Source organism: Coregonus clupeaformis, chromosome 11 (assembly GCF_020615455.1).
Source record: "Coregonus clupeaformis isolate EN_2021a chromosome 11, ASM2061545v1, whole genome shotgun sequence".
In the NCBI taxonomy this organism is placed as follows: Eukaryota; Metazoa; Chordata; class Actinopteri; order Salmoniformes; family Salmonidae; genus Coregonus; species Coregonus clupeaformis.
In genome coordinates this window covers 25,986,977-26,000,402 of record NC_059202.1, presented here as the reverse complement: position 1 = coordinate 26,000,402, position 13,426 = coordinate 25,986,977, and the positions used below count along the sequence as shown (strand labels likewise).

The 13,426-nt window shown below is 45.3% G+C and overlaps 1 protein-coding gene across 3 annotated transcripts in view; it reads right to left on the bottom strand.

Moving 5' to 3' along the window:
- The window catches only part of LOC121576449 (rab GTPase-activating protein 1-like), a 193,104-nt gene that overhangs the window by 21,293 nt on the left and 158,385 nt on the right, over positions 1–13,426 (bottom strand). For 2 of the 3 annotated variants that reach the window (XM_041889596.1, XM_041889597.2), the window contains one exon: positions 9,036–9,164. In XM_041889596.1, coding sequence (XP_041745530.1) covers positions 9,036–9,164 — 129 coding nt within the window. Of the gene's footprint in view, positions 1–4,064; positions 4,946–9,035; positions 9,165–13,426 lie in introns of those variants that run through there. The other variant, XM_041889598.2, reaches the window with a different exon arrangement.

The window sequence follows — 13,426 nt, the reverse complement described above, 5'->3', positions numbered from 1 at the left end:
TTCCCACACACTCATTCTTCCCCTCGCATTATCAGTCATATCTGACCACAGACAGCCTTGAAAGTGGCAGAAGATGACACTATTTCACCCTCACTTTTTCCATTAAAGTTGTATATAGGCCTTCAGCATTCCCCTTTATGACTATTAACAGGCCCACAAAACAAAGCTAATGATAGCCCTCTAATGTTGCTCACTAAAACAAAATGATAATTTCAACATTATCCAGACTCATTTCGCCATCTGAAGTAGCTTATTGTCTAGCCATTTATCCATGAGCCATACAAAATGTATTTTCAATGCTTGAACATGTGAAATGATGTTCCCAATGCTAAAATATACTCCTTATGCTAAAATATGCCAGAAATAGATTCCCAAATCTAAAATATGCCATACAAAATATATTCCAAAAGCTAAAGTATGTGGACACCTGCTCGTCGAACATCTCATTCCAAAATCATGGGCATTAATTCAATCATCATTAATCATGGGCACTGATCAACAAACTATTTCTGTATGACCTTCCTTTGTGCACGGGGGCATTGTCATGCTGACACAGGAAAGGGCCTTCCCCAAATTGTTCCCACAAAGTTGGAAGCACAGAATCGTCTACAATGTCATTGTATGCTGTAGCGTTAATATTTCCCTTCACTGGAACTAAGGGGCCTAGCCCGAACCATGAAAAACAACCACAGAACATTATTCCTCCTCCACCAAACTTTACAGTTGGCGCTATGCATTTGGGCAGATTGCGTTCTCCCAGCATCCGCCAAACCCAGATTTGTCCGTCGGACTGCCAGATGGTGAAGCATGATTCATCACTCCAGAGAACACGTTTCGACTGCTCCAGAGTCCAATGGCGGCGAGCTTTACACCACTCCAGCCGATGCTTGGCATTGCGCATGGTGATCTTAGGCTTGTGTGCGGCTGCTCGGCCATGGAAACCCATTTCATGAAGCTCCCGACGAACAGTTCTTGTGCTGACGGAACTCGGTAGTGAGTGTGTTGCAACCGAGGACAGACGATTTCTAAGTGCTACCCGCTTCTGCACTCGGCGGTCCCATTCTGTGAGCTTGTGTGGCCTACCACTTCGCAGCTGAGCCCGTTGTTGCTCCTAGACGTTTCCACTTCACAATAACAGCACTTACAGTTGACCGGGGCAGCTCTAGCAGGGCAGAAGTTTGACAAACTGACTTGTTGGAAAGGTGGCATCCAATGACGGTGCCACGTTGAAAGTCACTGAGCTCTTCAGTAAGGCCATTCTACTGCCAATGTTTGTCTATGGGGATTGCATGGCTGCGTGCTCGATTTTATACACCTGTCAGCAACAGGTGTGGCTGAAATTACTGAATCCACTAATTTGAAAGGGTGTCCACATACTTTTGGATATATAGTGTATTTTGGAGGCAATGACAGCTGGGGCTATGCAGAGCAATGAGAACCAAAACAAACTAAGGCTGAGTTCTAAGTGGCACCCTATGACCTATGTAATGCACTACTTGCCAAAAGTATTGCATTATATAGGGAATAGGGTTCCATTTGGGACACAGCCTAAGTATAAGCTAACCTTGAGCCACTGAAGGAATATGCAAGTGTTCGTGAGGCTCAGCTCTCCAGTGATAACCTATGTACAGTCACTCCTTACTAGTACAACAGCCAGCTATAACCAACAGGCACACAACAGTTAGAGATTACAGTACAATGTTATACATTCCTGTTCAATACTAGACCCTCACAGAATACATAGTTAAGGCACGTGCATATGTATGCGCAGTGCCCACGTGTAAGAAAAAATACATTATCGATCATTTGCACACAAAAAAAAAGCATGTACAGTGGGGGAAAAAAGTATTTAGTCAGCCACCAATTGTGCAAGTTCTCCCACTTAAAAAGATGAGAGAGGCCTGTAATTTTCATCATAGGTACACGTCAACTATGACAGACAAATTGAGAAAAAAAAATCCAGAAAATCACATTGTAGGATTTTTAATGAATTTATTTGCAAATGATGGTGGAAAATAAGTATTTGGTCACCTACAAACAAGCAAGATTTCTGGCTCTCACAGACCTGTAACTTCTTCTTTAAGAGGCTCCTCTGTCCTCCACTCGTTACCTGTATTAATGGCACCTGTTTGAACTTGTCATCAGTATGTAGACCTGCACCAGGCTGGGAAGACTGAATCTGCAATAGGTAAGCAGCTTGGTTTGAAGAAATCAACTGTGGGAGCAATTATTAGGAAATGGAAGACATACAAGACCACTGATAATCTCCCTCGATCTGGGGCTCCACGCAAGATCTCACCCCGTGGGGTCAAAATGATCACAAGAACGGTGAGCAAAAATCCCAGAACCACACGGGGGGACCTAGTGAATAACCTGCAGAGAGCTGGGACCAAAGTAACAAAGCCTACCATCAGTAACACACTACGCCGCCAGGGACTCAAATCCTGCAGTGCCAGATGTGTCCCCCCTGCTTAAGCCAGTACATGTCCAGGCCCGTCTGAAGTTTGCTAGAGTGCATTTGGATGATCCAGAAGAGGATTGGGAGAATGTCATATGGTCAGATGAAACCAAATATAACTTTTTGGTAAAAACTCAACTCGTCGTGTTTGGAGGACAAAGAATGCTGAGTTGCATCCAAAGAACACCATACCTACTGTGAAGCATGGGGGTGGAAACATCATGCTTTGGGGCTGTTTTTTCTGCAAAGGGACCAGGACGACTGATCCGTGTAAAGGAAAGAATGAATGGGGCCATGTATCGTGAGATTGAGTGAAAACCTCCTTCCATCAGCAAGGGCATTGAAGATGAAACGTGGCTGGGTCTTTCAGCATGACAATGATCCCAAACACACCGCCCGGGCAATGAAGGAGTGGCTTCGTAAGAAGCATTTCAAGGTCCTGGAGTGGCCTAGCCAGTCTCCAGATCTCAACCCCATAGAAAATCTTTGGAGGGAGTTGAAAGTCTGTGTTGCCCAGCGACAGCCCCAAAACATCACTGCTCTAGAGGAGATCTGCATGGAGGAATGGGCCAAAATACCAGCAACAGTGTGTGAAAACCTTGTGAAGACTTACAGAAAACGTTTGACCTGTGTCATTGCCAACAAAGGGTATATAACAAAGTATTGAGAAACTTTTGTTATTGACCAAATACTTATTTTCCACCATAATTTGCAAATAAATAAATTACAAATCCTACAATGTGATTTTCTGGAGAAAAAAATTCTCATTTTGTCTGTCATAGTTGACGTGTACCTATGATGAAAATTACAGGCCTCTCTCATCTTTTTAAGTGGGAGAACTTGCACAATTGGTACAAAATACTTTTTTCCTCCACTGTATGTCAACGTTGGGGTCAATTCCAATTCAATAAATCCATTGAAATTCAATTCAGAGTGTTGAAAATGGTTCTTGATTTGAATTTCAATGCATGATGACCTAATGTGAGAAGTAGCCATTGAACTGAGCCCAGCTGACATGAAATGCATGAATCTGAGACAAGCACAGTGTTCTCTACTAGACCTGACAGACTGCGTGCACTGGGGGAATATTGGCTAGCTCTCTGTTGCATAATGGTGCCTGCCTTACCTGGCTGAAAGCGTTTGAATATTGAAATGACTGCACTTACCTAAGGATTCAAAACAGCCATTTCAGGAAAAACTGGGTCGGGTTTTGACTTCGATGACCAATCTCAAACACACACACACGCACAGGTATACATGCTGGGTGAAGAGTAAGGTCTCCTTTGAGCACAAAAATAAATCTCTAACTGAAACAAACTGACAGTTGTAATTTCGTTAGCTTCCTGAGGTGAAGCTGACTGGAGAGAGGGAAAAGATGTCCATGAGAACACACCGACTGAACTATAGCTACAACTACAACGTTTCAGTGTATCAACGCACACACACACGCTACAATCTACACCGTCTCCTACAAGACAGCAGGAAAGATAAAGTTATCTCGCTCCTGCAAAAAAAGTGTTTCCTTTAGCCGTTCTCAGGCAGTTAGAGTGCATGAACAGAGTTGAGTTGCCGAAGTAGCCAGGAATGAGGAGGGACTTAGACCTACCACAGGTTTGGGAGGCTTGGAGAGGGCCACCAGGCTAGCCAGGATATCCTCCTCACAGATTTGGTTGATGACGTGGGCGTCGTACGCCACCGTGATAGAGATCTCTTCCATCATTTTGGCACAGGGCAGTCGATTCCACAGGTGGGTGAAGAGGAGAACAGTAAAGGAGTGGAAGAAAGAAGTGCAGAGGAAGAGTGGAGTCAACAGGTCTGTCAGAGAGCCTGAGGAGTGACTGGCCTCTTTCAATGTCCCTCAGGGTACAAGCCACACCCCTAAGGGAGGGAGTGATTGAGCGAGGGAGGAGGGAGCCCTGCAGAACAACACACCTGTTGTCTCTTCTCCCTCTGCTGCTTGGTGTTCTGAAGCGTGTTGTGAGGAGGATAGTGTCTTTCGTTCCCCCTCTTCCTCAGAAGAGTATTTCCCCTCCTCTATTCTTCATTTGTTGGTCCTCTTCCGTGGCGTTTTTCCCGCTCCTCTCGGGTTGCACTCCTGGTATTATTTTCCACTCTCTTCGGTCTTGGTAAGATGAAGTTTGGTTTAGTCGCACTCTGAGTCGGCTACACACACAACTGTGTGAGGAAGTGTTGGAACTGTCAGACCACAATGACTCGATGTGGTAAGTGCCTCCGCAGTCTGCACACGTCACACACTGTGTGTCCTCCCCAAAAAAGTTTAAAAACGAAAACAATGAATAAAAAGAAGAAAAAAAATATGACTGCAATTCAAATCAAGTCCCAAAGTTTACGCTTTGAATTCAAGGTGCCACAAAAAAGCTAAACCACACAGCTGTCTGCAGCGTTGCCTGCAGCCGGACTCATCAGGACCCCATCGTGGTTAGCTTTAGTAGTTCCTGCTGAGGCTCTGCCCAGCTCTCTCTTAGGAGAGCTCCCTGGTGGGGAAAGGCACTGTATACAACATTCTCATCCTTTATTCCTCCTTCTCTTCTTTCTTCCTTCTCTCAAGGGAGTAGCGTCTAAGAAACAGCAATCTCTCTCCCCCTCTCCCTCCCCCTCCCTCTCTCCCCCTCTCCCTCCCTCTCTCCCCCTCTCCCTCTCTTCTAACTTGTGAAACCAGAGGGATTTCAAAGGCAGGCAGAAGAAATTATCAAATCAAGCTCCTTCAGTGGCAATCCAGAGTTGGTTTTGAATGGATTTAAAATACTAAAAAAAGGTTCCAAGGCCTCGATAAGTCTTATTTTTGTCCTGGAAATGTCTCAATGTTTCCTCAACATCGTCCTTGGGGCGTTTAAGGGCTGTGAAATGTAAATTATTTCCCATAATCCGGGGGGGTTGTTAGTCGTTGAAAGCTTAGCCTCGCTTCCCAACTAGCAGGTGCCAGTGAATTCTTGTACTCGACTAAGCTGCTTAGGAGTCAAGTTGATCCGCTTCAGACATCAACTAATAAAATGTAAGGACAATTTAAATTGAGCAGGCTAGCTTAGCTTTCCTTCCTTGGCTCTCATGAACATATTCATGAGGTTTATCATCAACTGCTTCAACTCTGCGCTTGTCCGTGGTAAAGTATAGATTCATTGACGGTATGATGGTTGTGGTCGCCGGTAGACACTGTGATTCATTGATTCTTATGACACCAAGTGATGAGAGTATCTCTCGGACTCACTCCATGAGATTTGTCTCCTGAGAGAAGGGAACACGCATGCACATACACACCTTCCAGAAAATATTTTTTTAGTTCCACAAAATGATGTGAAAAACGTGTTCAAAAAGGACAAGATGCAAAAATAGAGTGGCTAATTTGTGCCCATAGGCGACGTTGTTGCTGGTCATGTCTGGTGAGGACCTGCCTTACAACAGGCCTACAAGCCCTCAGTCCAGCCTCTCTCAGCCTATTGTGGACAGTCTGAGCACTGATGGAGGGATTGTGTGTTCCTGGTGTAACTAGGGCAGTTGTTGTTGCCATCCTGTACCTGTCCCGCAGGTGTGATGTTCGGATGTACCGATCCTGTGCAGGTTTCCCACGGGGGGCCAGTATGAAAAATGTATGCACTCACTAACTGTAAGTCGCTCTGGATAAGAGCGTCTGCTAAATGACTAAAATGTAATGTAAATGTAATTCTGGAGACTCTTCTCTGTCAAAACACCTCAGGCACAATGTCACTTCAGAGGACATTGAAGGGAGAATTGAAATCCCAAGATGCGAGGGCTGCTGCTGCTCATTCCTCACACACACGGTCAGTTCCCTCTCTCTTGCTGGATGGGTTTTAAAATCAGGCAATTCATGATTTTTTTATATTTTTTTGATTTCACCTTTATTTAACCAGGTAAGCCAGTTGAGAACAAGTTCTCATTTACAACTGCGACCTGGCCAAGATAAAGCAAAGCAGTGCGATAAAAACAACAACAGAGTTACATATGGGGTAAAACAAACATAAAGTCAAAAAATACAACAGAAAATATATATACAGTGTGTGCAAATGTAGCAAGTTATGGAGGTAAGGCAATAAATAGGCTATAGTGCAAAATAATTACAATTAGTATTAACACTGGAATGATAGATGTGCAAGAGATTATGTGCAAATAGAGATACTGGGGTGCAAATGAGCAAAATAAATAACAATATAGGGATGAGGTAGTTGGGTGGGCTAATTTCAGATGGGCTGTGTACAGGTACAGTGATCGGTAAGGTGCTCTGACAACTGATGCTTAAAGTTAGTGAGGGAGATAAGAGTCTCCAGCTTCATGAGTGGTGGGGTCCTGTCACACACACACGGTTGTGCCATTCTGTTGTGTGTGTCTTCTGCGAAGTCAATGGGGGTTGACGTGCTGACGCTGCTTCTTGTATGGTCCTCCCTTGTGTGTGTGTGTGTGTGTGTGTGTGAGAGAGTGAGTGAGTGTGGGGGGGAAGGGAGAGAGTGGTTGGTAACAGTTTAACAATTTCTCCCTGCCCTGGGTCAGAGTCAAGGCAGTTGCTTGGATGCCCCAGAGCACGAAAGTCCTTCGTATTACACAGCAGTTCCTAGGCCAGTCAGTCAGCTATTCACAAGGTTACTATTACACGTTAAGCCACCACAATCACCGTCAAGACCGTCTTTTAGCCGCCAGTCAATTTGATTTCCTCCTCTTTGGGTCGAGTGGTTAAACCAAAACAAACAGCCATGCAGGCTCAGAGTACAGGCTGGTTTCATCTCGTCTTCAGTCATGCTGCAGAGTTTATCTACACCCAAAGGTGATTGAAATCTCTACCAGCACCTGCCCATGTGACTGTTTGTGCGTGAAAGAGTCTCACTCACTCTCTCACAAAGTCTCTCTCTCTAGTTGAGCCAAATAAAGTCTCTCTAGACACTTGAGAGTAGATCCAGAATCAATGTACAGCTGCTAGTTGAAAAATACAGAGATTAGGAGTTTTCCTCCACTTCCTTGTCCTATTGCTGCTGACTCACTGTGTGTGTGTGTGAAGAGCGAATACATTTCTCAGGGCAAAATGACTCAGAAGATCGCACATTGGCATATAACACCATAGTACTGCAGGGGCAGTGTGTGTGTGTGCCCAAGCACGCGCGCAACAGTTTTTTATCATGTCAGTATGTGAGAAGGTGAAGAAATATTACTCAAACATTTAGCAGATCATTTTCCTCCAGAAGCTTTCAAAGACAAGCTTGTACGAGACAATAATTACATAATAACCTATGCAGAGTGTCTACACTCAGGATATCCTGTGATTAGACATACACAGGGGAGAGGTGGAGGGAGAGAGAGATGCATACATAGCGCAGGGATGGGTGTGGATGGAGAGAATGATCTCTTCCATCACTATTCTTCCTTCCTGTAAAATCTAAAAAGCTCCCTGCTTTCTGGTTTGCCCCCGATACACAGTTGCAAAGCAAGCTAAAAAAAACACACAGAACATACGAGCACACACACACACAGAACATACGAGCACACACACACACACACAGAACATACGAGCACACACACACAGAACATACGAGCACACACACACAGAACATACGAGCACAGACACACAGAACATACGAGCACAGACACACAGAACATACGAGCACACACACACAGAACATACGAGCACACACCAGAACATACGAGCACACACACAGAACATACGAGCACACACACACACACACACACACACACACAGAACATACGAGCACACACACACACAGAACATATGAGCACACACACACACAGAACATATGAGCACACACACACACAGAACATACGAGCACACACACACAGAACATACGAGCACACACACACGGGAGCTGCTGCGTAAGAGTGTGTGCATGCGTGTTAAGACTTGAGTCTGTGATGCTCTGCTGCCATCTCTCTGTGTGTCTGTGTGTCTGCGTGCACGCGTGCGTGCAGGCAGCCTTAAGCCACTTCTCTGACCTCAGCACATTCCCCAAATACCACAGATCTCATTATATTCTCCATGTGGGAGGAGGTAGGAGGTATAGTGTACATCTACAACCACACACTGACAGGGCACGGATGTGGTGTGCCATTCGATATAGAAGATATTGAGAGAAGGAAATATGTTTACAAGGAAACATCAAGTTACATTTTATTGTCACGTGCACTAGTACAGTGCAATTACTTTCTTGCTTGCTCTTTCCCAACAATATCAGTAGTATTATAAAACATAAAATCAAGTAGAACAAAAACACTTGACTTTTTAAAATGTTTTATAGTACTACTGATAAGAAGAACACGAGAAAGCTAGATACAGTGTCAGTTCCAGGGTCAGTGCCAATACCATACTTACAATGTGCAGAGATACTGGAGTGGTAGGGGTAGATATCATCATAACCTGTTTGGCTATGATGGCAAACCTGGCTTAGAAGTCATGTATCCAATTCAACTAGACTGACAATTCCACATCTCTGAAAATAAAACCGGACTTCGCCCAGTCGGAAGCATATGCTCACTTTTGGACCAGTGGTCGGTGCAGTGTGTGAAACAGAGTGAACAGAAAACAGAGAATAATGGTTCCTACCTTGATGTTGCAGGCCTGTTCCATGAGCCTGCGGGCGTTCTCTGCAGCCCGGTAGCGTTTGGGCAGCTGGACCCGGAAGAACTTCAGAGCCCCCTCAAAGTCAGTCTGAAGCAGGTCCTCCTTGGACGTCTGAGGAGAAAAGATAAGATAAGCTCAGCCAATAGAATAGGGTATAACGGAGAGAGAGAGAGAGAGAGACAGAGAATCAATTTAATTCAATCTATCTGCTATGTGTTTGGCCCAAACTGCACCCGTTTTTTTATAGAGGGAACTGTAAAGGTAAAGCGAAGACTTGAAGGAATAAGATATAAAGTAAAATGTTTTGGACTTTATGTTTTGTATGTAGTACAAATGCTTAGTAAATCTCAACCAGAGTTATTGACAGAAGAAAGTCTGAAAACATGACACTATAATACAATTCCAAGATAGCGTAGCAGTGCGGTCGTGTTCTCTTGTGTGTCCATGTAAATAGCCAGTTTTTTTGTATTTGTTTTGTATTTTACGTATATATTTCCCTATCACACTTTTCATCCTTCTACTAAATATACTTTCCTGCAACCCGCCTCACTCAATGCGGAACGGATTATATTATTTACTCACCTTTATCTAGAATCTCCAGTTGAAACTAGCCAGCCAGCTAACTAGCTAACTAGATTTTCTGCCGGAATAACTGAATCACTGGACCATAACACCGGATCTAGCTAGCCGCAACCGAATGGATGTCGAATGGATGTTGCTGTAGGCTAATCACCACTGCCCCCGTAGCACCAGTTAGCCTTGAGCCTTGAGCTAGCCCCGGCTATCTACCTCTCTGTCTACCGGACGGGAGTAGCCAGCTAACCAGCTAACTAGCTACTTGCTATTAGCCACCGTTAGCGGCTTTTCTCCATTGTCCGTGGCCTGCACTACCTACCAGCCACCTCTAGCCTGGACTATTATCGGCCAGTCTGCACAGTCTGCACAGCGAGTTATCGACCCAGAACCTATCGGATTTTCTGCCGGAATTACTGAATCACTGGACCTTTAACACTGGATAATCGCAACTAGCTAGCTGCAACCAAATGAACGTTGTTGTTTGCTAATCAGCCTTGAGCTAGCCTTGAGTCAGGCACATCTCCCGGCTATCTACCTCTCTGTCAACCGGACGGGACCTCCTAGAGTCGACACGGAGCCCTGCCGATCCATCACGACTGGTCTGCCGACGTAATCGTCTGTGGTTTCAACAGGCTTCCCGTTGCGACGACCACGAAGATCCATCTGCTAGCCCCGGCCCGCTAGCACACGCCAACTACAACCGTGCTTCCTGCTCGCTATGCTGAAGCACCAATTTGAACTGCTCTCAGAATCACATATTGCTGTTCACTGGACCTTATGATCACTCAGCTGCACAGCTGATGCCTTCTGGACTGTTCCTTTACACGGTACCCGTGTGGCGGCAGGTAGCTTAGAGGTTAAGAGCGTTGTGCCAGTAACCGAAAGGTCGCTGGTTCTAATCCCCGAGCTGACTAGGTGAAAAATCTGTCGATGTGCCCTTGAGCAAGGCACTTAACCCTAATTGCACCTGTAAGTCGCTCTGGATAAGAGCGTCTGCTAAATGACTAAAATGTAAATGTAAAATGTACCCTGTCCTGTTTATTCTGTTTAGCCTCAGCCCAAACTTTATCGCCATTACCAGTTGTTGTCTTAGCTCTCTCTAATAACACCTGTGATTGCTTTATGCCTCTCTCCCATGTCAATATGCCTTGCCTATTGCTGTTCCAGTTAGTTCTTCTTATACAATTTCCCTGTAGAACCCCAAGTCCCTCTCAAACTGCCTCAAATAGTTCCTTTGTTCCACCCCCCATACACGCCTAGACCGGCTCAATTTGTGCCTCCAGTGATGCTATCTCTTTCATTGTTACCCAACGCTTAGGTTTACCTCCACTGTACTCATATCCTTCCTATCCTTGTCTGTACATAATGCCCTGAATCTTTTCTAGAACGCCCAGAAATCTGCCCCCTTTATTCTCTGTACCCAACGCACTAGAAGACCAGTTCTTAAAGCCTTTAGCCGTATCCTTATTCTAGTCCTCCTCTGTTCCTCTGGTGATGTAGAGGCTAACCCAGGCCCTGCAGCCCCCAGTATCACTCCTACTCCCCAGGAGCTATCATTTGTTGACTTCTGTAACCGTAAAAGCCTTGGTTTTCTGCACGTTAATATCAGAAGCCTCCTTCCTAAGTTTGAGTTATTCACTGCGTTAGCACACTCCGCCAACCCTGATGTTCTAGCAGTGTCTGAATCCTGGCTTAGGAAGGCCACCAAAAATTCTGAAATGTCCATCCCCAACTACAACATTTTCCGTCTAGATAGAAATGCCAAAGGGGGTGGAGTTGCAATCTACTGTAGAGATAGCCTGCAGAGCTCTATCATACTATCCAGGTCTGTGCCCAAACAGTTTGAGCATCTACTTCTAAAAATCCACCTTTCCAGAAATAAGTCTCTCACTGTTGCCGCTTGCTACAGACCCCCCTCAGCCCCCAGCTGTGCCCCGGACACCATATGTGAATTGATTGCCCCCCGTTCGTACTGCTTGGAGACCTAAATTGGGATATGCTGGATGGATATAGATCTCATTCCGTCAGTAGAGGATGCCTGGTTGTTCTTTAAAAGTAATTTCCTCTCAATCTTAAATAAACATGCCCCATTCAAAAAATACAGAACTAAGAACAGATATAGCCCCTGGTTCTCCTCAGACTTGACTGCCCTTGACCAGCACAAAAACATCCTGTGGCGTACTGCATTAGCATCAAATAGCCCCCGCGATATGCAACTTTTCAGGGAAGTTAGGAACCAATATACACAAGCAGTTAGGAAAGCAAAGGCTAACTTTTTCAAACAGAAATTTGCATCCTGTAGCACTAACTCCAAAAAGTTTTGGGACACTGTAAAGTCCATGGAGAATAAGAGCACTTCCTCCCAGCTGCCCACTGCACTGAGGCTAGGAAACACTGTCACCACCGATAAATCTACAATAATCAAGAATTTTAACAAGCATTTTGCTACGGCTGGCCATGTTTTCCACCTGGCTACCACTACCCCGGCCACCAGCTCTGCACCCTCCGCTGCAACTTGCCAATGCCCCCACCGCTTCTCCTTCACGCAAATTCAGACAGCTGATGTTCTGAAAGAGCTGCAAAATCTGGACCCCTACAAATCATCTGGGCTAGACAATCTGGACGCTTTCCTTCTAAAACTAGCTGCCGAAATTGTCTTAACCCCTATTACTAGCCTGTTCAATCTCTCTTTCGTAACGTCTGAGATCCCCAGAGATTGGAAAGCTGCCGCGGTCATCCCCCTCTTCAAAGGGGGTGACACTCTAGATCCAAACTGTTACAGACCTATATCCATCCTGCCCTGCCTTTTGAAAGTTTTTGAAAGCCAAGTTAACAAACAGATCACCGACCATTTCGAATCCCACCGTACCTTCTCCGCTATGCAATCCGGTTTCCGAGCTGGTCATGGGTGCACCTCAGCCACGCTCAAGGTCCTAAACGATATTATAACCGCGATCGATAATAGACAGTACTGTGCAGCCGTCTTCATCAACCTGGCCAAGGCTTTCGACTCTGTCAACCACCGCATTCTTATTGGCAGACTAAATAGCCTTGGTTTCTCAAGTGACTGCCTCGCCTGGTTCACCAACTACTTCTCAGATAGAGTTCAATGTGTCAAATCGGAGGGCCTGTTGTCTGGACCTATGGCAGTCTCTATGGGGGTGCCACAGGGTTCAATTCTTGGGCCGACACTTTTCTCCGTGTATATCAATGATGTCGCTCTTGCTGCTGGTGACTCTCAGATCCAACTCTACGCAGACGACACCATTTTGTATACATCTGGCCCTTCATTGGACACTGTGTTAACAAACCTCCAAACGAGCTTCAATGCCATACAACACTCCTTCAGTAGCCTCCAACTGCTCTTAAACACTAGTAAAACTAAATGCATGCTCTTCAATCGAACGCTGCTGGCACCCGCCCACCCGACTAGAATCACTACTCTCGACGGGTCTAACCTAGAGTATGTGGACAACTACAAATACCTAGGTGTCTGGTTAGACTGTAAACTCTCCTTCCAGACTCACATTAAGAATCTCCAATCCAAAGTTAAATCTAGAATCGGCTTTCTATTTCGCAACAAAGCCTCCTTCACTCATGCTGCCAAACATGCCCTCGTAAAACTGACTATCCTACCGATCCTTGACTTCGGCGATGTCATTTACAAAATAGCCTCCAACACTCTACTCAGCAAATTGGATGTAGTCTATCACAGTGCCATCCGTTTTGTCACCAAAGCCCCATATACTACCCACCATTGTGACCTGTACGCTCTCGTTGGCTGGCCCTCACTACAT